The 23,427-nt window shown below is 41.4% G+C and overlaps 1 protein-coding gene across 1 annotated transcript; it reads right to left on the bottom strand.

Annotated features, from left to right (window-relative positions):
• LOC109840466 (histone H4) lies at positions 1,030 to 1,860 on the bottom strand. Its single transcript, XM_020409127.1, has one exon. The coding sequence runs from the start codon at positions 1,779 to 1,781 to the stop codon at positions 1,470 to 1,472; it is 312 nt and encodes a 103-aa protein (XP_020264716.1). The 5' UTR covers positions 1,782 to 1,860; the 3' UTR covers positions 1,030 to 1,469.

Here is a 23,427-nt window from a genome sequence, read left to right as displayed (position 1 = left end):
TCGGCGACCTAATTTTCTTCGCTTCCTCCCATTTCCCAGCAGAAGCATATACATTAGACAATAATGAATTAAGTTCCAGCATTATCTGGTTCAGCTTCTAACAATCTTTTAGCAGCTAAATCTGTCCAAGACGACCAGCACGACTACAGAGATCAACCAAGCAAGTATAATGATCTTTACTAACCTCAATGGACTCGTCTCTAACCATTGACTTAAAATACATAAGCCCATACTTGACCCAAAACAAGCAATTGCCAGAATTAAAACTTCTTAAATTCATAAAATTCAACTCGAGAGAATCCTAAAATAGAAATGCAATCAAAACCTGCTACAACTTGTAGCAGTGCATGGTCTCCACCTATATAATGGAGGGCTACATTGAAGTGAACGTGGCATGATCTCCACCTGTGGAGGGCAACATTAAACTGAACGTGAATTCAGCATTTAATGACGGGCCGGATAGTAGCAGTTGTAGTAGTTGCGGCAGTTGCAAGAAACAATAAAGGGTTTGTCCTGAGAATTTCAATTTATATTTCACCAGCAACCTCGGCTGATGAAGCAGAAGCATTTGCTATTTTACATGGGTTGCAATTATGCAAACGAGAAGAATATTCAAATTTGATTCTTGAATCAGATGCTATAAATAATAATGGGTTGCAATTATGCAAACGAGAAGAATATTCAAATTTGATTCTTGAATCAGATGCTATAAATAATAACAATAAGGTTATGAATGGCTCCTCGCATTCTCCTTGGAGATTTTCTCATCTCGTTTATGAGGCCCAAAGTTGTGCAAATTCTATCCAATTTTTGCAATTTCAGTATATCCCAAGAACGTGTAACCAAGCTGCTCACATAATTGCCGAGATTGGATTCAAATCTGGGTTGAATGGTGCTTGGTGCTTTCAAACATTCCAAATGAGATTTTAAGCTTTTTATGTATTTGCAACAATTCTACTTGCGTAATATAAGAAAGCTATGGCTGTTTCGTTTATTTAAAAAAAACAAGAACAAAAGAAGAACAAAACAAAACAAAACATAAGCCTTTCACCAACCAAACCAGAGTGACTACAAACTGAAAGCAATCTAAGTTTACATCATTCGGCTTGAAACACTTTTGTTCCATATCCTCAAAACATCGAACCGCTTCATAAGCGAGACCATGATGAACAAATGGAGCGATAATTGCATTCCAAGACACAAAACCCTTACGCTTTGATTCCAATCCCACCGCACTTTTGATTGAGCGATAATTGCATTCCTTGATCGCAGATTTGAGCCAAGAACCAAAACAAGTTAGTACAAACTGCTTTAATTCCACATTCATCCTCATCCCGATTTGGTAGACACAAACAACCACAGTAAAATCCCATAGCTAATCTCTAAAGCCTAAACAAACCGCTTTAATTCCAAGCACTAAAAACAACACTACTAGGCTTTAACCCAAATTCTTCTAACAGTAAAAACCCTCAACCCCCAAATCCATAGAGGGTTCGGCCCTGTCGCTTGAGGGCGTAAACAACATCCATAGCAGTAACCGTCTTCCTCCGGGCGTGCTCGGTGTAGGTGACGGCATCCCTGATGACGTTCTCGAGGAAGATCTTGAGGACGCCACGTGTCTCCTCGTAGATGAGGCCGCTTATCCTCTTCACCCCTCCTCGTCTCGCCAACCGTCGGATCGCCGGCTTTGTGATCCCCTGGATGTTGTCTCGGAGAACTTTACGGTGACGCTTGGCTCCCCCCTTGCCTAGCCCCTTTCCTCCCTTTCCTCGGCCCGACATTTTTGTTGGCGAATCCTTTTGATTTCCTCGGGTGCTTCCGCTTCAGGGATTTCGTGAGTTGGTGGTCGATTGGGGCGAGGTGGGTTTGGATTTTATAGGGGTGGGGTTGGGGGCTGGTATGGGAGGAGGGTGTTTGCTTGTGGAGCGTCGGATGAGGGGTCGATCCGCGAGAGAAAACTTGTGGCTGCTTTTGTCCGTTGGATTCGACGTCCTTCGTTGCTATTGGATGGAGGCGGAAATGCCGGATCGTGCTTTTTGTTTCGTAGTCACAGGTTTTGATGGTCTGCTCTTTCTCATATTGTTGGGCTGGCTCCTAATTAAGGAAGCCCAAGTTTTTATAACGCTATATTTTTAAGGGGCGTGTTAGGTTTGGGCTTGGTTTTGTTTTCCTTGTGTTATCTTTAGCCACGAAGATTGCGGGGAAATGAAAGCGCTCTCTAAAAAGCTAACTACGTATGAGAACATGATTTTGTAATAAAAGAGGAGTGAGAGGCTGGGCTGAAAAAAGAAATTTTTTTGAAAAAAAGATTGGTGAATTTTAGTTGAAGGTTCTATGCGCGAGAGGCAATCGGTTGATACCTTGGTTGAGGGGATTGGGATTTCTTCTATCCTATTTAACGGGAGCTACGAGTTGGGGCTTGCAACGTCATTAGGCTTTGGAGCTTACCTATGGGCCCATGAACCATTCAACCCAAGCATACAAAGGAATTAATATCTAGTACTTTCTAGGATAAAATCCATTCTTTCGGATATCAATCCCCGCATGTCTCATTAACTCCACGTGTGCCCAACTTGATAAATCCTCATTTGTATAATATTAAACTACATAGGACAATATGAACTTCTAAGTAGATATTATTTAGAGGGTAGATGTGGACTTAAAATATGTAGAAATAAAGATGGGAAATCTCTCCTTCATTCTATTGGATCTAAGATGCAATCGCGCAATTACTATCATTATTTGCTTAAACACAGATCACACGGTGGAACATAGCAAATAAAAGCCATAAATGATATAAAACAATATAAACATCACAAACGCAACTAACCTAGGAACATATGAGGTTTTATAGTGGTTGAGATAAACAACCATACATCCACTCTTCCTTTTTGCGAAGGGGCTTCCTCAATATGAAAACAGTTCACCTGAATTATAAACCTAATTCAGTGGGCTTTCAAACCGAAACGCTAGTTTCTCCCAAACTAGTCGTTTAAACTACTAGTTTCTCCCAAACTAGTCGTTTAAACTAACTCTTTACAATGAGATGGTCCGAGCCTTAGCTAGTCTCAACTCTTAATTCAACTAGCTTGAGTATGTCGTAAAAGACGTTCAAAGAAATACAAAAGTAAATATCATACAAGTTCAAAATTGTAATAATCTTACAGCCCTTTAGATAAAACAAACTATTCTTCGAAAGATATAAGCGAAGCTTGATGAATAACGAGGATGAAGATCAATCTAAGGACAACTCTCCTCGCTATGGAATAATCCAATGATGTTATATGCCGCAAATAAGAGTTCGGCAACACCTAGAGAGTTTGAAAATCACTTCTTGATCTCTAAATTCAAAACCATATACCAACACCCACCCCCATTCTCTATGTTTTTCTTTCACAATTAGATCAGGAAAGTGATGTGTGAAACATGGTGCAGTATAGAGATCATATAAACCACGAGCGGCTTCGATTGAATCAAAAAAGAAAAAAGAAAAAAAAATCAGGTGACTTTACCATCAATGGTTGTCGTCAACCATCAATTGTGTGAAGAGACCATCGATAGTTCAAATGTCTGTCGATGGTGCAGATGTCCAGAGACATCAAAATCATCGATGGTCGATGAGCACCATCGATGATTTTGATGTCTCTGGACATCTGCACCAACGACTGACATTTGAACCATCGATGGTCTCTTGACGCTATTGATGGTCGACGACAACCATTGACGGTCTTAGTGATGAGATCGATTAGCTTTTGAGCTTATTTTTGTGTCGTCTCAACTTGTACATGTTCCACACTTGTATTTACTTGTACTAAACTATCTCAAACCAATATTACTACCAAATGAGAGTTTATTATTACTCAAATAAGGAATATTGCACGGACAATGTCCTAACACATTCAAACTTCTAATTTGTATTTGATTCAGTTTTATGATAAAACATACTTACGTTTTAGTTCTCTTTTAAAAATTTATTTCTTAAATTTAGTACCGCTCATTGAAATTAAGGAACGAATTTTTGAAAGGACCTAGCCCGTACTCTGCAAGTGTGAAATAGGAACATTGTAGTTGTTGTTTTTGACCTACCTAAAAAACACACCTAAATTTAAGCACAGTGATGTAGAGTAATAATTGACTAAAAGGGAAATAAATCTTCCTAGGAGGTAGTATACATTGACAATTTCTGATAGATGTAAGGATAACTCCTAAAGAAAGTATTGCATGCCGATAGAAGTGAAGGCAGTGTTGATCAACTGGTGGTTGAATCGAATCAACCATTTAATCGAGTATCTACCTACTTGTTGTGAAACCCAAACCTGTGTGCAGGCAAGGAGCTCCGGCGAGCTTGAGATCCACGCAGACGAGCGTGGGCATCGACTCAAGCGAGGACAACGACAACCTTCAGGCGAGCTCGCGCGAGCAGACGAGCGTGGGCATCGACTCAAGCGAGGACAACGACAACCTTCAGGCGAGCTCGCGCGAGCTCGACGAGCGTCAGACGAGGTTGAGTCGATGGACGCGAGCTCGAGTTGACATCAGGCGAGGGCAAGCTCTTGTCGGTGAGCTCGAGCGTGTGTCAGGCGAGGATCGCATAGGCGAGCTCGTGGTCCCTTTGTAGGCGAGCGAGGGTGAGAATGTTGCAGGCGAAATCGAGGCTCGCCCGCAGGCGAGGTTGAGCGCGCGCTTGGCGAAGACTTGTGGTTTGATAGAGAGGAGCCACTGAAAGAAGATTGCATTTTGGAACGGAAGACGACCAAGACGAGGTGGGGGACGAAGGAGTCGTTTCTCATTGGACGTCAAGGTCAGGTCCCTAGCAAGGCCAAGTGGTTCAACAGAGAAGGAGGGGCTCGCGAGTTCCCTCAGCTGAAATTCTAACTTGAATGGGACTTCAAGTTCCTAAAGGGGGGCTCTCTGATACGGGTGTATCTTCTCTTCGGGAGCTTAGCGATCCTCATGGGAGCTTGAGGATAGATGATTCTCATGGTATCTTGAGAATAGAGTAGAGGAGTCATGGACGAGGCCATTGGAGGCGACGAAGTCGAAGGATTCGGCAAAACTGCAGGATTTGCAGCTAGACTCTGGCCGGTCGACCGGCTTGGTCACGGCGGTTGACCGCTTAGTGCACAGGCCCAGACTATGTCTCGGGACTGAGAGCGGTCGACCGATGAAGGCTCTGTGGTCGACCGGAAAACAGCGGTCGACCGATGGTGGCGCTGCGGTCGACCGGAAACACTGTAATCGATTTTCCAGTTTTTCGTCGTTCTGACCGGTCGACCGCCTTGGGCACTGCGGTCGACCGCGTAGCGGATTCGGGCCTGGGTCTGTTTCCTGCTCTGGTTGGGATTTCTGTTTAGTATAAATAGAAACACGACTTTTCTAGGGTTTAGAACTCAGATTGTAATCAGAAAAGAGATCAGGGAGGTTGTTCTTTGATCTAGAGAGATTGTGAGAGAGAGATTTTGTAAATCCAATTGATTCTCATAATCTAGAGAAGGTATTTTCCTTCGTCCTAATTATAACTCTTGTGTTCTTCAGTTGTTTTTCTTCTTTACCCACTCTTGATAATTCCGTGATCAAGAGTGCTCGCACGGCAACTCGTATCAAGTTAGTATCAGAGCATCAGATCCAGTGAAGGGGCATCCTGTGTATGGTCCTTACTCGGTTCTCATACAAGAAGCTTGGCGAGATCCTTATTTCATTGGAAGGAGTCTAGGATTTAAGGAAGGAGAAGATGGCTGAAGGAGAAAATTCAGCAAGGATTGATGCATTAGAGAAGCAGATCGAGACGATAGGGTCGACGCTCACAAAACTCGTCGGTCTCATCCAAGGAGGGAATGAAAAGGGGGAATCTTCTTCTAGGTCTAAGAAGAAACCTATAGAGTCTGGTGGAGAGAGCGAGCTTTCAGGCTCCGACGAGGAGGACGAGACCGTCAAGGCTGCACCACATCAAGGGGGTAAGAATTCTTACCAGAATCTGAAGATTGATTTTAGAGTGGAGATTCCTATTTATGATGAGAGTGTTGACGTCGAGAGGCTTGATGACTGGATCGAGCGGATGGAGACGTATTTTACTCTTTATGGCTATTCGTCAAAAGAGAAGATTGTGTTCGCGACTTTGAAGCTTTCAGGACATGCGTTGACGTGGTGGAAATCCTATTGCAAACAGGAGAAGAAGGCAGCATCGTAGAACAAGTTTAAGGAGCTACTTCGGAAACAGTTCTATCCGGTAGGATTCCTTGAGGAGCGTTGGTACAAGTGGTATGGCTTGCGCCAAAGGGTCAATCAAACCGTTCAAGAATACACTACGGAGTTCCAGCAGCAGGCGATGGTCCTTAACATTACGACAGAGGAATATTCCGTGTTCATGAAGTATATGGAGGGATTGAGCGATTACATCCGAAAGGAGATGAGGTTATTCACAGTCGAGACTATTGCAGATGCGAGCGTGAAGGCTATTGCCATTGAGGGCAAGCAGAAGAAGAGCAACGAAGCAAAGGGGGATGCAAAGCAAGTTGGAGGCGAGTCTAGTGGTTCTCAGCTTAAGGAGGAGAAGAAGAAGGGTGATCCAGGGAAAACAGGGCTGATTTGTAGTCACTGCGAGAAGACAGGGCACGAAGCTGATCGGTGCTGGGAGAAGTATCCTCATCTCAAGCCAAGAGGGTTGAAGAAGAAGGAGGAGAAAAAGGCATACATGATAGCTCAAGGTCCGAAAGAAGTCCCGGGGATGACCGAACCCAATAGCAGTCTCAACCTTATGGCGGGGAAGCAGGCCACCAAAGAAGACGACGACCCGAGAGAGCAGCTCTTTGTTCTTAAGTTGCAAGTGAAGACCAATTTGGTTGATGCCATAGTCGATCCGGGTAGCGAGAAGAATTTGATATCCGAGGCATTGGTGCAGAAGCTAGGTCTGAAGACGGTCAAGCATCCGAAGCATTATCCATTGGGGTGGATTCAGAAGGAGGAGAAGCTAAGTGTAGTTGATCAATGCACTGTAAGATTTGCACTCCATGAGTCGTATATTGACGAGGTCACATGCGATGTAGTTCTATTGGATGTTTGTCAGATTATACTGGGCAATCCGTACTTATGGGATAAATATGCAATCTACGAGAGGCGAGCTCAGAAGTATACATTCACCAAGGGTGGTGAAAAGTTTATATTTCGTTCGGCATCTCTTCCAAGGGAGACAATCTTGGGAACGGTGACGCGAGCGAAGAGGTTAGTGAATGCAAGCAAGAAGTTTGTCTCGCTGTGCATTAGACTTCCAGAAAAGCCATCGATTAAGGATTGCAACTTGGAGCGAGAAGTGACTGCAACGAGACGCGGGATGAATGAGTTATTCCCGATCGAACGTCGAGATCAGATTCCTAGCAAGGCCAAGTGGTTCAACAGAGAAAGAGGGGCTCGCGAGTTCCCTCAGCTGAAGTTCTAACTTGAATGAGACTTCAAGTTCCTAAAGGGGGGACTCATGATACGTGTGTATCATCTCTTCGGGAGCTTAGCGATCTTCATGGGAGCTTGAGGATAGATGATTCTCATGGTATCTTGAGAATAGAGTAGAGGAGTCGTGGACGAGGCCATTAGAGGCGACGAAGTCGAAGGATTCGGCAAAACTGCAGGATTTGTAGCTGGACTCTGGCCGGTCGACCGGCTTGGTCACGGCGGTCGACCGCTTAGTGCACAGGCCCAGACTATGTCTCGGGACTGAGAGCGGTTGACCGATGAAGGCTCTACGGTCGACTGAAAAACAGCGGTCGACCGATGGTGGCGCTGCGGTCGACCGGAAACACTGTAATCGATTTTTCAGTTTTTCGTCATTCTGACCGGTCGACCGCCTTGGGCACTGCGGTCGACCTCGTAGCGGATTCGGGCCTGGGTCTGTTTCCTGCTCTAGTTGGGATTTCTGTTTAGTATAAATAGAAACACGACTTTTCTAGGGTTTAGAACTCAGATTGTAATCAGAAAAGAGATCAGGGAGGTTGTTCTTTGATCTAGAGAGATTGTGAGGGAGAGATTTTGTAAATCCAATTGATTCTCATAATCTAGAGAAGGTATTTTCCTTCGCCCTAATTATAACTCTTGTGTTCTTCAGTTGTTTTTCTTCTTTACCCACTCTTGATAATTCTGCGATCAAGAGTGCTCGCACGGCAACTCGTATCACTCTCTCTCTCTCTCTCTCTCTCTCTCTCTCTCTCCCTTTTCTCCTGTGCTCATGTGATTGGGAAGGGAATTAAAGAAGAAATTTATTAAAGAGAGAATTAAAAGAGGGTATTTAAGGAGGGAATTTATTATTGTAGCTACAGTAATAAATTAGTATTTATTGAGAGATCTTGGTTTGAGATCTGCTCTAAGTTTATAATTTCTTGTTTGATTAATAAGAAATTTACTGTGTGGCTCCCGAGGATGTAGGCAGTTGTCGAACCTCATTAAATCTTGGTGTATTTTCTATATACTACATTTTTGCTATTTTAGGGATTTTGGCGTAAAATTCCTAACAACTGGTATCAGAGCGTGAAACGATCTAGAGAAAATCAGATTCAAGTGGGAGTCATGGCTACAGATGAAGGAAAAATAAGACTTGAGGAGTTTGATGGAATATATTTCGGATTCTAGAAAATGCAGATAGAAGATTATCTGTATCAGAAAAATCTGTATCAACTACTATCAGGGAAGAATCCGGAGTCGATGAAGGAAGATGAGTGGATCCTTCTAGACAGACAAGCCCTAGGAGTTATCAGATTGACATTGACTCGTAATGTTGTGTTCAATATTGTGAAGGAGAAGACCATGGCGGGTCTTATGGCAGCACTCTCGAATATGTATGAGAAGCCATCAGCCACGAACAAAGTTTATTTGATACGGCGGTTATTCAATCTGAGAATGGTAGAAGGCGTGTCAGTAGTTCAACACCTCAATGAACTCAACACGGTCACTACCCAATTGAGTTCAGTTAAAATTGAGTTTGATGAGGAAGTTCGGACGTTGATACTTTTATCTTCCCTACCAGAGAGTTGGAACGATACAGTCACGATAGTGAGTAGCTTGTCGGGAAGCAACAAGTTGATGTTCGACGATGTTCGTGATCTGGTTCTCAGTGAGGAGATCCGGCGGAGAGAGTCAGGTGAAGCTACAACCTCTTCAGTATTGTATATAGAATCAAGAGGTAGAAATTCAACCAGAGGGAATGGACGAGGCAAATCAAACTACAGAGGTAGATCAAAGGACAGGAGGTCCAAGCCAAGAAATCCAAGCAACAGCTCGAAGGTTATCGAGTATTAGAATTGTGGAAAGATCGGGCATTACAAGAATCGATGCAAGAGTGCACAGAAGGAGAAGGAGGCGAAGGCAGATGTGAATGTCACTTCTACCTCAGGAGGCAACGACGCATTGATTTGCTCTTTGGAGAGCAAGGAGGAACCTTGGGTGTTAGATTCAGGAGCGTCATTCCATTCCACTTCTTAGAAAGAATTCTTCGAGAAGTATGTTCTCAGAAATCTTGGATACGTATACCTTGATGATGATCAACCGTGTGCTATTGTGGGCAAAGGTGTGGTGAAAATTAAGTTGAATGGGTCAGTATGGGAGCTGAATGATGTTAGGCATATTCTCGACCAAAGAAAGAACTTAATATCCGTAGGCCAGTTGGCTGGTGAAGGATACACTACGATCTTTCATGGAGGTGATTGGAAGATCTCAAAGGGCATAATAAAGATTGCCCGAGACAAGAAGACTGATGCTCTATATATGACAGCAGGTGCACGTTGTTTGATCTCAGTTACAGCAGACAATGAGACTTCAAAGTTGTGATACCAGAGACTCGGTCATATGAGTGAGAAGGGGATAAAGATCATGCACACAAAGGGAAAACTCCCAGGTCTAGAATCAATTGATTTAGATATGTGTGAAGAATGCATACTTGGAAAGCAGAAGAGAGCTAGCTTTCAGAAAAGTGGCAGAACCCTCAGGAAGAAGAAGCTAGAGCTCGTTCACTCAGATGTTTGGGGACCAACCACCACCATGTCCATTGGTGGAAAACACTACTTCGTGACTTTTATCGATGACCACTCTCGAAAAGTGTGGGTCTACTTTCTGAAGCATAAGTCATAAGTGTTTGAAGCTTTCAGGAGATGGAAAGCTATGGTTGAGAATGAGACCACTCTGAGAATAAAGAAACTCAGGACGGACAATGTCAGTGAGTATGAAGACACCGAATTCAAGAAGTTCTGTTATGAGTACGGGATCATAATGGAGAGAACCATGCCCGACACGCCTCAGCAAAATGGTGTAGTTGAGCGGATAAACCAAACGTTGACAGAGAAAGCCAGAAGCATTCGAATACAGTCAGGCCTACCGAAGTAGTTCTGGGCAGAAGTAGTCAACACAGCAGCTTACTTGATCAATCGAGGTCCATCGGTTCTATTGGAGCACAAAATACCAGAGGAGGTATGGTGCGGGAAGGAGGTAAAACTCTCACATCTCAAAGTTTTCGATTGTGTAGCTTACGTGCATATTAGTGATCAATATAGGAATAAGCTTGATCCTAAGTCAAAGAAATGTACTTTCATTGGCTATGGTAAAGATGAGTTCGGCTACCGCATTTGGGACAACGAAAACAAGAAAGTGATCCGTAGCAGAGATGTGATATTCAACGAGAAGGTGATGTACAAGGACATGCACAAGACAGATGACTCAGAGAGCAAGTCAATATTTATAGATACAGATGATGTCCCGAGTAACCTCTCAGAAAAACCCAATGCAGAAGGTCCTCATCCAGAAGAGCCCATTGGACAAGATGGTGCGCAAGATCCCGATGCACCAGCTCCGATTTTGAGAAGATCTTTACGACCTCTTGTGCCCAATAGGAGATACATGAACTATCTGTTGTTGACAAATGGCGGGGAGCCTGAAAGCTATGATGAAGCTTGTCAGAGTGGATATGCGAGCAAGTGGGAGCTTGCCATGAAAGATGAGATGAAGTCTCTCTTCTCAAACCAGACGTGGGAACTAGCTGAGTTGCCCACGGGTAAGAAGGCACTCCACAACAAATGGGTGTACTGGGTGAAAGAGGAGCAGGATGGTTCCAAAAGATATAAAGCTCGACTAGTTGTCAAAGGATTCTAGCAGAAGGAAGGAATTGACTACACCGATATTTTTGCTCCCGTGGTGAAGCTAAATACTATCAGGAAAGTGATGAGTATTGTAGCTATTGAAGATCTTTATCTCGATCAGTTAGACTTGAAGATGGTGTTTCTTCGCGGAGATCTAGAAGTGGAGATATACATGCACCAGCCAGAAGGTTTCTCAGAAGAAAAGAAGAAGAACCTGGTGTGCAGACTCAAGAAAAGCTTGTATGGCCTGAAACAAGCCCCATGGTGTGCAGACTCAAGAAAAGCTTGTATGGCCTGAAACAAGCCCCAAGACAGTGGTACAGAAAGTTTGATGGTTTTATACACAATGAAGGTTTCCAGAAGTGCAACGTCGAGCACTGTTGCTACTTCAAAAGATATCAGTCTAGTTATAACATCCTACTGATATATGTTGATGATATGTTGGTTGTAGGTATAGATATGAAGGATATCATGAGTTTGAAGCAGCAGCTGTCAAAGGAGTTTGACATGAAGGACTTGGGTCCAACAAAAAAGATCATTGGAATGCAAATCATGAGAAATAAGAAGAGAGGTCTCTTGCAGTTATCTCAGACAGAGTACATCAACTGTGTTTTGCAGAGATTCAACATGTGCGACGCCAAGCCAGTGAGCACACCCTTGGCCAGCCATTTTTTCCTATCAAAGGATCAGTCCTCTAAGTTAGAAGAAGAGAAAGAGAGTATGGCTAAGGTCCTTTACCGCTCAGCTATCGGAAGTTTGATATACGCAATGGTCTGTACGAGACCAGACATTGGTCATGCAGTAGGAGTGGTCAGCCGGTTTATGTCGAATCTAAAAAAAGCTCATTAGGAAGTGGTCAAGTGGATTCTAAGATATCTACGAGGTACCACACAGAAGTGTTTGCACTTTGGGAAGGGAGAGGTGGAAGTGCAAGGGTACGTAGATGCAGACTTCGACGGTGAAGTTGATCACCGAAAAAGCACCACCGACTATGTATTCACTGTTGGAACTACATCTATTAGTTAGATGTCATAAATACAGAAGATTGTCACTCTATCTACTACAGAAGCTGAGTATGTAGTAGTGACTGAAGCCAGTAAACAAATGATATGGCTTTAAGGTTTGTTAACAGAGCTGGGATTTAATCAGGAGAGGAATGTCTTGCATAATGATAGTCAGAGTGCGATACACTTGGCTAAGAATTCCGTATTTCATTCTAGAACGGAGCATATAAGGCTTCGGTACCACTTCATTAGATCCCTGTTGGAAGATGACGTGTTGAAACTGGAGAAGATTCCAGGAAGTAAGAATCTAGCATATATGTTAACAAAAACGGTGACCATTCAGAAACTAGAGTTGTGCAAAACTTCTGTTGTCCTTTATGTATAGATGATAAGGGAGGAGCCACACAGGAGAATGTGCTTGTTGAGATAGTCTGCTGATGACGGTTTGGTCTCTAAGTGGGAGATTGTTGGAATTAGGGGTGTGAAGCCCAAACCTGTGTACATGCGAGGAGCTCCGGCAAGCTTGAGATCCACACAGGCGAACGTGGACGTCGACTCAGGCGAGGATGACAACAACCTTTAGACGAGCTCGCATGAGGTCGACGAGCGTCAGGCGAGGTTGAGTCGATGTAGGCGAGCTCGAGTTAGCATCAGGCGAGGGCAAGCTCCTATCGACGAGCTCGAGCGTGTGTCAAGCGAGGACCGCATAGGTGAGCTCATGGTCGATCCTTCAGGTGAGCTTGAGGTCCATTTGCAGGCGAGCGAGGTCGAGAATGTTACAGGCAAAATCGAGGCTCGCCCGCAGGCGAGGTTGAGCGCGTGCTTGGCTGGCGACAGCCTATCGCCAGCTTATCATTGAGTTCCCCTATAAAAGGGAACCCGAAACCCTAGCCCCCGCTATCGCTTCTTCCCCCTCTCGCTCTTCTCGCGTTCAGAACCAGAGGCGACGAGTCTCTCCCTCTCTCCTCTCCCGTGATCTCTCTCTCTCTTTTCTCCAGAGGCGGCGGCAGCTTATCATTGAGTTCCCCTATAAAAAAAAGAGGAAATTTATTGAAGAGAGATTTAAGAGGGGGTATTTAAGGAGGGAATTTCTTATTGTAGCTACAGTAATAAATTAGTATTTATTGAGAGATCTCAGTTTGAGATCTGCTCTAAGTTTATAATTTCTTGTTTGATTAATAAGAAATTTACTGTGTGGCTCCCGAGGACGTAGGCAGTTATCGAACCTCGTTAAATCTTGGTGTATTTTCTCTATACCGCATTTCTGTTGTTTTAGGGGTTTCGGTGTAAAATTCCCAACACTACTAGGATTGCATAAAGATCAATTAATTAAACTGATATGTAGTGGGCGTAAATCGATCGACAGACGACATCTGAATGCAAGTATGAAAATATTTATTCGTGATTTCACTTAGATTATGTATTTGAGAGACATGCATACATTGTAAAGTACTAATAACATCTAAGTTATGCACAATATTATTCAAATTTGGAAACACCCAGATTCATATTTTAAATATCCAAATTCATCTACACCTTCGGACTGGTTAAAAAATTAGAGTTGAACTCAATCCAAATTCCAGATATCGATTGGGATTAGACATGGTTGTAAGATTGGGTTAGTCTTGTTGAAGTAGAAAGAAGACGGTTGGAAATGGGATGCAAGTCTAATAGGCCGGGGGTGTGGGGTGGGGTGGGGTGGGGGGACACAACATATGCAGCGGAAAATAATAAATGTAAAACTAATATACTTTACAAACATGACCCTAAAATCTATCTGAAACCAGTCGAGATATGCAACTCCTCACAATAACCAGAAGAAATCTACCCCTACCTAGCCACACTCAATTATCATGGCTTGAGCATGTCAACCCCTCAATTACCCTAGCTTAATTATGCTGCCAAACTTGCAAAAGACATTCAAAGAAATGCAAAAGTAAATATCAAATAAGTTCAGAATTGTAACAATATTACAACCCTTTAGATAAAACAAACTGTCCTTCAAAAGATATAAGCGAAACTTGATGAATAACGGAGATGAAGATCAATCTAAGGGCAACTTTTCTCATTGTGGAACAATCTAGTGATTTTATACACGGCAAGTAAGAGTTTGACTTCGCTCAGGGAGATTGAAAATCACTTCTTGATCTCTAAATTCAAAACCCTAGAACTGCACCCATTGCTCTCTAAGTTTTTCTTTCACATTTAGGTCAGGAAAGATATGTGTAACGTGGTGGAGGATAGAGATCATATGAACCACGAACGGCTACGATTAAATCAAAAAAAAGGAAAAAACCAACCGGCTTTACCATTGATGGTTATGGTTGGCCCCGGTGTCAAGAGACCATCGATGATTGATTAGCACAATCGATGATTTTGATCTCTCTGGACATCTGCACCATCGACGGACATTTGAACTATAGATGGTCACCATTCACCATCTATGGTCAAAGGCCGCCATAGATGGTCTTGGTGATGAAATCAGTTTTTGAGCTGATTTTTCTATCGTTTTGCCTTGCACATGTTCCATTCTTGTATTTACATGTACTAAACTATCTCAAACCAATATTAGTACCAAATAAAAGTTTATGATTAATTAAACAAGAAACATTGTGCGGACAATATCCTAATACATTCAACCTTTTAATTTGTAATTGATTCAGTTTTGTGATAAAACATACTTACTTTTTAGTTCTCATTTAAAATTTTATTTCTTAAATTTATTACTACTCATCAAAATTATGGAACAAATTTTTGCAAGGACCTAGCCCTTACTCTACGAGTGCAAGTATGAACATTGTAGTTGTTATTTTTGGCCTATGAACCTAAAAAAACACGTTTAAAACTAAGCAATGTCATATACAACAATATTGACTAAAAGGTAAATAAGTCTTCCTAGGAGCAGGGCCGGCCCTAGCATAAGGCAACTAAGGCCTCTGCCTTGGGCCTCAAGTTGGGTAAGGCCCACCCAGGCACCCACCATTTATAAGCTAAACCCTAACCCTACATCCAAAATCAATCTCCCACTCCAAGCTGCCGCCTCCTCTAAAATCTGATGCTCTAAAGTCTGAAATTCTAAAACTCCTCTAATCCTCTCTCTCTCAGTCTCAGTCTCATCTTCCCTAACGGCCCAAACCCAAGCTCCTTAGGCTCAGCCTCCTCTAATTCCTGTTTTTACTCGGCGACGGACTGAGTATCGACGGTCGCTCACTCCCCCCCTCTCTTTCCTACTCAGCGACGGCCACGCTACCGTACCCAGGCACCCACCATTTATAAGCTAAACCCTAACCCTACATCCAAAATCAATCTCCCACTCCAAGCTGCCGCCTCCTCTAAAATCTGATGCTCTAAAGTCTGAAATTCTAAAACTCCTCTAATCCTCTCTCTCTCAGTCTCAGTCTCATCTTCCCTAACGGCCCAAACCCAAGCTCCTTAGGCTCAGCCTCCTCTAATTCCTGTTTTTACTCGGCGACGGACTGAGTATCGACGGTCGCTCACTCCCCCCCTCTCTTTCCTACTCAGCGACGGCCACGCTACCGTGGCGAACTTGCAGTCTTCCAGCATTGCCTCGCCTTCCATTGGCACTACCACTCCCAGGCTCGTTGCTCGCCCGCTGAGCTCGGTCTCCTTTTTGAAGCCTCCCAGGCTCCTACCATCCCATCGACCGCGACCGCGACACCTGACCGGCGCACGCCGCGCACCCCTTGACCGCCGGCGGCCAGGTCGAAAGGCCCAACTCCCAGTTCCCACAGTGACACATTTCTAACCTATTTATTTTTTTATCATTTATTCATATTAATTTTATGTTTAATTAGAGATATTGTAGGCTGTAGATCAGTAGATATTAGATATACATTGAAAGCTTTTTATTTGCTATTTTATATTTTGAAAGAATACCTAATAAAAAATATGAAAGTGGTTGTCAAAAATTGAAAAAAAGAAAAAGAGTTGAAAAATTAATTCGATCTCAACAAGGAGCTCTTGATAAATTTGTTTTTAGTAATAAAGATAATGTTACATTAACTTCAATAGAAGAAGAAAGAATAGATGAACCTTTAGATTTTTTACTTGACAATGAATTAGAAGAATATGTTGAGAATTTAGGACAAAATAATGATATTAACGATAATAATATTAAAGAAGAAAAAGCTAGTACTCCTAATTTAAATGAAGAATATAAAGAAGATTCACATGAGGATGAGGGCCAAGAAAATAATTTAGAGATGAATGAGATAAAGAAGATTCACATGAGGATGAGGGCCAAGAAAATAATTTAGAGATGAATGAGATATCGAATTCAATTTTTATCAATATTTATGATCCTGGAGGGCCAAGAAAATAATTTAGAGATGAATGAGATATCGAATTCAATTTTTATCAATATTTATGATCCTGGATAATGGAAATGTATTGATCAAAATTCTATAGATCTAATAGTTGAAAAAGGTCCAATTAAACATGAAGAAGTAGATGTTCCTAAAGATGAAAATAATAGATACTTTTCTACATCATATTACATTAAAAAATTGTCAAATGGAGAAAAATATGTCAAATGGAGAAAAATATGAAAGAAGGTGGTTAGTTTACTAAAAAGATTTAGATAGAGTTTATTGTTTTTGTTATAAATTATTTACTTTAAAATTTAGTACTGTTGGGGATGCATAACCCCCCTGATGCGATTTGGAAATAGAGATTTAGGAGAGAGTAGAGAAAAAATCATAATCACAAACACACAAGATTTACGTGGTTCGCTTCTCAATGTGAGAAACTACGTCCACGGCCGTTGCAGGAGAAAATTTCACTATTTTCGTCTTAATTACATCATGCCCTAATCAATCCTTTTATAGATATAAGGGTATTGCAAACAGGAATAGGAAACGGATCAAAAACTAAACTGGGCCAAAACCCGACTCGCGGTCGACCGTAGTGCCACGCGCGGTCGACCGCACAGCTGCTCGAAATCCAGAAAAGTCTCTGGACTTTTGGCGGTTGACCACCACGCCACTCGCGGTCTACTGCGACGAAGTCTGCTACTGATGAAAAGTCTCTGAACTTTTCATGGTCAACCGTCACGCCACTCGCGGTCGACCACGACGATGACTGAAATCTGGGTTGTTCTCGGGATTTTTGGTGGACGACCATCGCGCCATGCACGGTCGACCGCAACGAGCTCCTGGCCAAAGTGTCTGCCTGTGCATGTTTGCGGTCGACCGTCGCGCCATGCGCGGTCGACCGCGATCCAGTCAAAATACGTTCTTCGTCGTTTTGCTTGAACTTCATCGTCGTCGATCTTATTTCTCCTATTTCTTCTTCAATCTGAAGTAAAAGGCGAGTCTGATAGTTAGGCTACACATATCCTAATAATCTCCCACTTGGAGACTAACTATCAATCTTTATCACCTCTCTTTGTGGTGATGGCCGCCATATCATTAAGTAACGAGGCCAACTGAAGTTGAACACAACTTCAGTTTCTCCGTAGTGACAACCTTAGTAAGCATATTGGCCGGGTTCTTGCTTCCTTGAATCTTTCCAAGTTCCAACATGTCCTCATCCAACGCTGATCTTATGAAGTGGTAACGGACCTGTATGTGTTTGGTCCTTGTATGAAAAGCTGGGTTCTTTGCCAAATGAATTGTGCTCTGACTATCACAGTGTAAGACACTCTTTTCACTTTTCTGTCCCAACTCCTCCAAGAAACCCTGCAACCATATCATCTCTTTTCTTACCTCTGTCACAGCAACATATTCAGCTTCTGTTGTTGATAAAGCCATGATCTTTTGTAACCAAGAAACCCAACTAATAGCTATAGAGCCCAAAGTGAACACGTATCATGTAGTGCTCCTTCTCTGGTCTATCTCACCAGCATAGTCTGCATCAACAAAATCCTGCAGAACTAACTTGCCTCTCTTGAAGCATAAACATTCTTCTATTGTACCTCGTAGGTACCTCAGAATCCACTTTACTGCTTCTCAGTGCTGCTCTCCTGGATCTGACATGAATCTGCTCACAGCTCTCACTGCATGGGCAATGTCAGGTCTCGTGCATACCATAGCGTATATGAGGCTTCCAATGGCTGAAGCATATGGAACCTTAGTCATGTAGTATTTCTCTTCATTGGTCTCAGGGCAACAACCATAGGCCCCTTTGTAACCTTCCACGTATCACATGCGAAGGTTGATACATATCCCTCTTTCGCCAATTGTCCTATGGAAACAGATTTTTCCTCAAACTAGGAACATGTCTCACGTCACTCAGCTTCCATGTAGACCCTTTGAGTTTGATATGGATGACTCCTTTGCCAATAATATCACAGGGTTGATCATCACCAAGATAGACTTTTCCTAGGTTTCCTGAAACATAATTCTCAAATAAATCTCTATTTGAGGTAGCATGAAACGAAGCTCCTAAATCCAGCACCCACAACTCAATCTTGCTCTCTAACGAGCAGATTAGGGCATCATCTGATTCTCCTGAGGCCACGTTCACTTCAGTTTTGTTCTCCTTGTTCTTCTTAGGTTCTCGACACTGATTCTCATAGTGGCCAAACTTGTCACAATTCCAGCAGTCAATCTCCTTCTTGTTCTTGTGATTTCTGGACTTTGACCTTTCATTCCTCGAATTAGGTCTTCCTCGGCTATTCCCTTTATTTCTATTTCTGTTTCTACCTCTGCTCTCAAAATTCAACGCCGACCCTGAATTAGAAATTCCTTCCTCTTGTCTTCTAATCTCCTCAGTCATAATCATGTCCACCACCTCTGAAAACTTTAGTTTTGATTTACCACATGATCCGCTAATTGAAATAACAATACCCTTCCAACTGTCAGGTAATTGACCAAGTATCAAGAGTGCTTGGATTTCATCATCAAATTGAATATTGACCGAGTTTAATTGATCCATGATCTTATTGAACTCGTCCAGGTGTTCCTTGAATTTCTGGCTCTCGGACATCCTCAAATTAAACAACTTTTAATGAGATGTACCTTATTCACTGCAGAGGGCTGCTCATACATACTGAACAACACTGCCATGAGATCCGCCATAGTATTCTGATTCTTGATGTTGAACGCTACTGATTTCGACAAGGTCAACCTGATCGCTCCAAAGGTCTTTCGATCCAATAGCTTCCACTCCGCATCCTTCATATCCGTCAGCTTCTCTCCCAATGGTAGGTATAAATCCTTCTGATAGAGGTAATCTTTCATCTGTATCTTCCAGAACCCGAAGTTTGTTCCATCAAACTTCTCAATCTTGGATGTTTCCTTCGCAGATCCCATGTCTCTGACCTTAAATGGCTCGCGCTGAACCTGGTCGCTCTGATACCACTTGTTGGGGATGCACAATCCCCCTGATGAAATTTGGAAATAGAGATTTGGGAGAGAGTAGAGAAAAAATCATAATCACAAATACACAAGATTTACATGGTTCGCTTCTCAATGTGAGAAACTACGTCCACGGTCGCCTCAGGAGAAAATTTCACTATTTTCATCTTAATTACATCATTCCCTAATTAACCCTTTTATAGATATAAGGGTATTACAAACAGGAATAGGAAACAGATCAAAAACTGAACTGGGCCAAAACCCGACTCGCGGTCGACCGCTCCGCCACGCACGGTCGACCGCGCAGCTGCTCGAAATCCAGAAAAGTGTCTGGACATTTGGCGGTCGACTGTCGTGCCACTCGCAGTCGACTGCGACGAAGCCTACTGCTGATGAAAAATCTCTGGACTTTTGGCTATCGACCGTCGCGCCACTCGCGGTTGACCGCGACGATGACTAAAATCTGGGTTGCTCTCGTGATTTTTGGCGGTCGGTCTCCGCGCCATCCGTGGTCGACCGCGATGAGCTCTTGGCCAAAGTGTCTGCCTGTGCACGTTTACGGTCGACCACCGCGCCATGCGCGGTCGACTGCGATCCAGTCAAAATGTGTTCTTCATCGTTTTACTTGAACTTCGTCATCGTTGATCCTGTTTCTCCTGTTTCTTCTTCAATCTGAAGTAAAGGGTGAGTCTGATAGTTAGGCTACACATATCCTAACAAGTACAAGTCAGTTAGTTAACGAAGGAACTAGGGATTGGAAAAATCTTGGATATAAAATTAAAAATCATGAAACAAGTCATGAACATATCACTAATATGTGTAAATGGTAGATTTAGATAATGTATCTAATATGAAAGGAAAACACAATGATGTACAAAAGAGGCTATTAGATATAAATCCTAGAGCATTCTACACACCATGTGGTTATCATAATTTAAATTTAGTCTTATGTGATATAGCTAATTCATGTCCTAGAGCTATTTCTTTTTTTGGAGTGTTGTAACATATATACTCATTGTTTGCTTCCTCTACTAAACGTTGGAAAATTTTGTTGACCCTATAGTTTTGATGATGATTTGTCAAACAATTTATCGCTAATATATTCTCTAGTTTTGTGTTTATGTTTCTCTTTACAGGTATTTCAACACACGATGATCAAGCGTTAAAGATTCAAGTTCATATGTGTGGTTTTACCTAGGTATAAGTTTAGTTTACTTACATATATTATATGTTTTTTAAGCTCAATATATGTATACTTAACACGTTTTTTGACGTTTTTCTATCATATAAATGATTTTTCATCAAACGTTGTTACAATATCTTTTATTTCATATTTACAACTCTTTCATACTCTATTATATATACATAATACATGCATGAGATATATTTACGTGTTTATGAGTTATATCAAAATTTTCATATTCGTAAAATACAGGTTTTACGAACACTTTTCAAAAACAGTGTGTTTTTGTAAACAAAAATTATTTTTCCAAAAATTCCTTTTCTAACATGTTCATTTTATCATTTGCAAACTTTTCGCAAAGTTTTATTATTTTTGGAATTGATTTAATATTTTTAATGCATTTTCAAATTTGGCCCCAAAACTTGTCAATGCCAAGTATCTGTTTGCGGTCGACCGCCACAGTCGACCGCTGGTAGTTAACTTTCAGTGTTTGGCTTTTATAGTCGACCGTGATCCTTCCAGAGAGTTTTGCGGTCGACCGCCAGCCTTAAAACCCTATACTTAGGATTTTTGTGCCTCGCGGTCGACCGTGAGATTTTCACGGTCGACCGCCGATTTAATCATTAGTTTTTAACGGCTATTTTTACAACGGTTCTCTGGGGGCTTTTTAGTCTTTTCAAGTTTGTTTTTTTGGCTGATATTTGAGTGGGTATAAATACCCCATTGCTGCTCTCTTTCAAATATCTAAGTTTTTGTGTTTAACAAAATCTTAAGTGTGTTTAAAAGAGCTGTTTAAACTGATTTCATTAGTTTGTTTCAAAAGAAGTTTTCCTACAACAAGAAGTAATTTTCAAATCCTATTGGGATCATCATCTACTGTTCTTCTTGTTTGAGAAGTTTTCTAAACTCCTATATAGCTTGCTATTCCATTTTTATTTCATTAGCTATATTTATTGAGTTATATTATTATCATTCACTGTTATCACACACACATATTAAGCTTAATATCTTCATACTATATAGTGTGGGTTGTGGGGTGTGATTTAGTGAGTGTGAGCTTCATTTGCGTTCTCACTTGTTATTGAGAACAAATCATTGTATTTAATCTTTATTAGTGAGAATCACTTGTAATACACTTGTACACCGAGAGAAGTGTGAGGCGAGAGACGAGGTCGAATCCAATAGGAGTGGCGTCGGTTGACGAACTTAGGGAGAGGTTGCATCCGAGCACTTGAGGAAGAGGACACGGGTTAGGTTCCTACACTTAGTGTGTAAAGTGTGATTGCATAGTGTTTGTGTAGTGTGAGAGTTTTCGGTGATTCTGTAAACCGAGCGTGTAGAAGTTCCGGCTTCCAAACCAGATTGTGATAGTGGATATCTCCTCGAGGTGAGGAGTGGGGACGTCCGGCTTCCAAACCAGATTGTGATAGTGGATATCTCCTCGAGGTGAGGAGTGGGGACGTAGGTTGTGGGGACAGAACCTCGTAAACATATCTTGTGTTTGTGTTTGCTTAGCGTATATTTCTTTTGTGCTTATTCTTATCGTTCTTATTCATATCTATCTCTTGCAAGAACTAATTGATCAATATAATTTTTAATTGGGATTTAATCGGGATTAGATTAGCATAATACCCTAATCACCCCCCCTCTAGGGTCTAATAATTGGTATCAGAGCTTGGTGCTCTTTGATTTAAGGTCTAATCGCCTTGAGTTAAAGATCCAAGTTATCGTATTTGTGCTAATCTAATTTTGATTGCATTTTGCTTCTTGCATTTTATCTTTATGGATACGTATGATTCATCTAGTTTAGGATATGCTATTAATATTGCTCCTCGTTTAGATATTTTTTCCTATGTTCAATGGCGTGTTAGATTCAAACTTTTTGTTCAATCTAAACAATTCGATTTATGGGAAATTATTGATGATGCCTATGTTGTTCCCATTTTGGAAAAATCCAAATGGTGTGAAAATGATAAAAGATTGTTTAATATGTTGTTCCCATTTTGGAAAAATCCAAATGGTGTGAAAATGATAAAAGATTGTTTAATATGAACAAGCTTTTATTAGAATATTTGATTAATGCTTTTCACTCTTTATTTTCTAACAAATTTGCTAATTTTGATAGTGCTTATGCCTTATAGAAATTTATTGAAGCACATGAAGGAAAATTGGAGGCTATTCAACAAGCGTTGGAAAATCCCGCTTTGAGTTCTAAAGAAGCATCATCTCCATGTATAATTCCACTAGGTGATAACCCTAGTGAGGTATGCGATAACGATGATATTATTACTTTTAATGAACTTGCTCTTGAGTTTGAAAAATTACACAATTGCTATATTGATGTAAAGAGTAAGTATGTTAATTTGAAATCCACTCATGAAACACTATCCACTAAGTTTAACTTCATTGCAAATGAAAATATAATTCTTAAAGAGTGCAATGAAAATTTGAGATTAGAAAATGATATGTTGCTTAACGAAAAATGTAATACCATGTTAGAAGTAGATAAATTAAAATGTAAGATAAATAATCTTGTTTCTTCTACTTCTAGTAGCAATGCTTGTACACATAATGACGAGTTGAATCAAATGAGAAAACATATATCTACCTTAGATTCAACACTAAACACTTGTATTGCCAATAATAAAAAGCTTATGGACTTATGTGCAAAGTTCAATGTTAATTCTTCTAAGAAATCTATCCACTATGCACATATGTATGACAAAATTCACAAATGTTCTATTTACGGTCTTAAAGGCCATTTATCTCAATTTTGTCATAATGCACCAAAAATTGACAAGCATATTCATGAT

This window comes from Asparagus officinalis, chromosome 5 (assembly GCF_001876935.1).
Source record: "Asparagus officinalis chromosome 5, Aspof.V1, whole genome shotgun sequence".
NCBI lineage: Eukaryota > Viridiplantae > Streptophyta > Magnoliopsida > Asparagales > Asparagaceae > Asparagus > Asparagus officinalis.
Note: the sequence above shows the minus strand (reverse complement) of the source record. Positions and strands in the feature narration are given on the sequence as shown.

Excerpts from the sequence above, each read along its gene's own strand:
- LOC109840466 (XM_020409127.1), bottom strand. The coding sequence starts at position 1,781 with ATGTCGGGCCGAGGAAAGGGAGGAAAGGGGCTAGGCAAGGGGGGAGCC.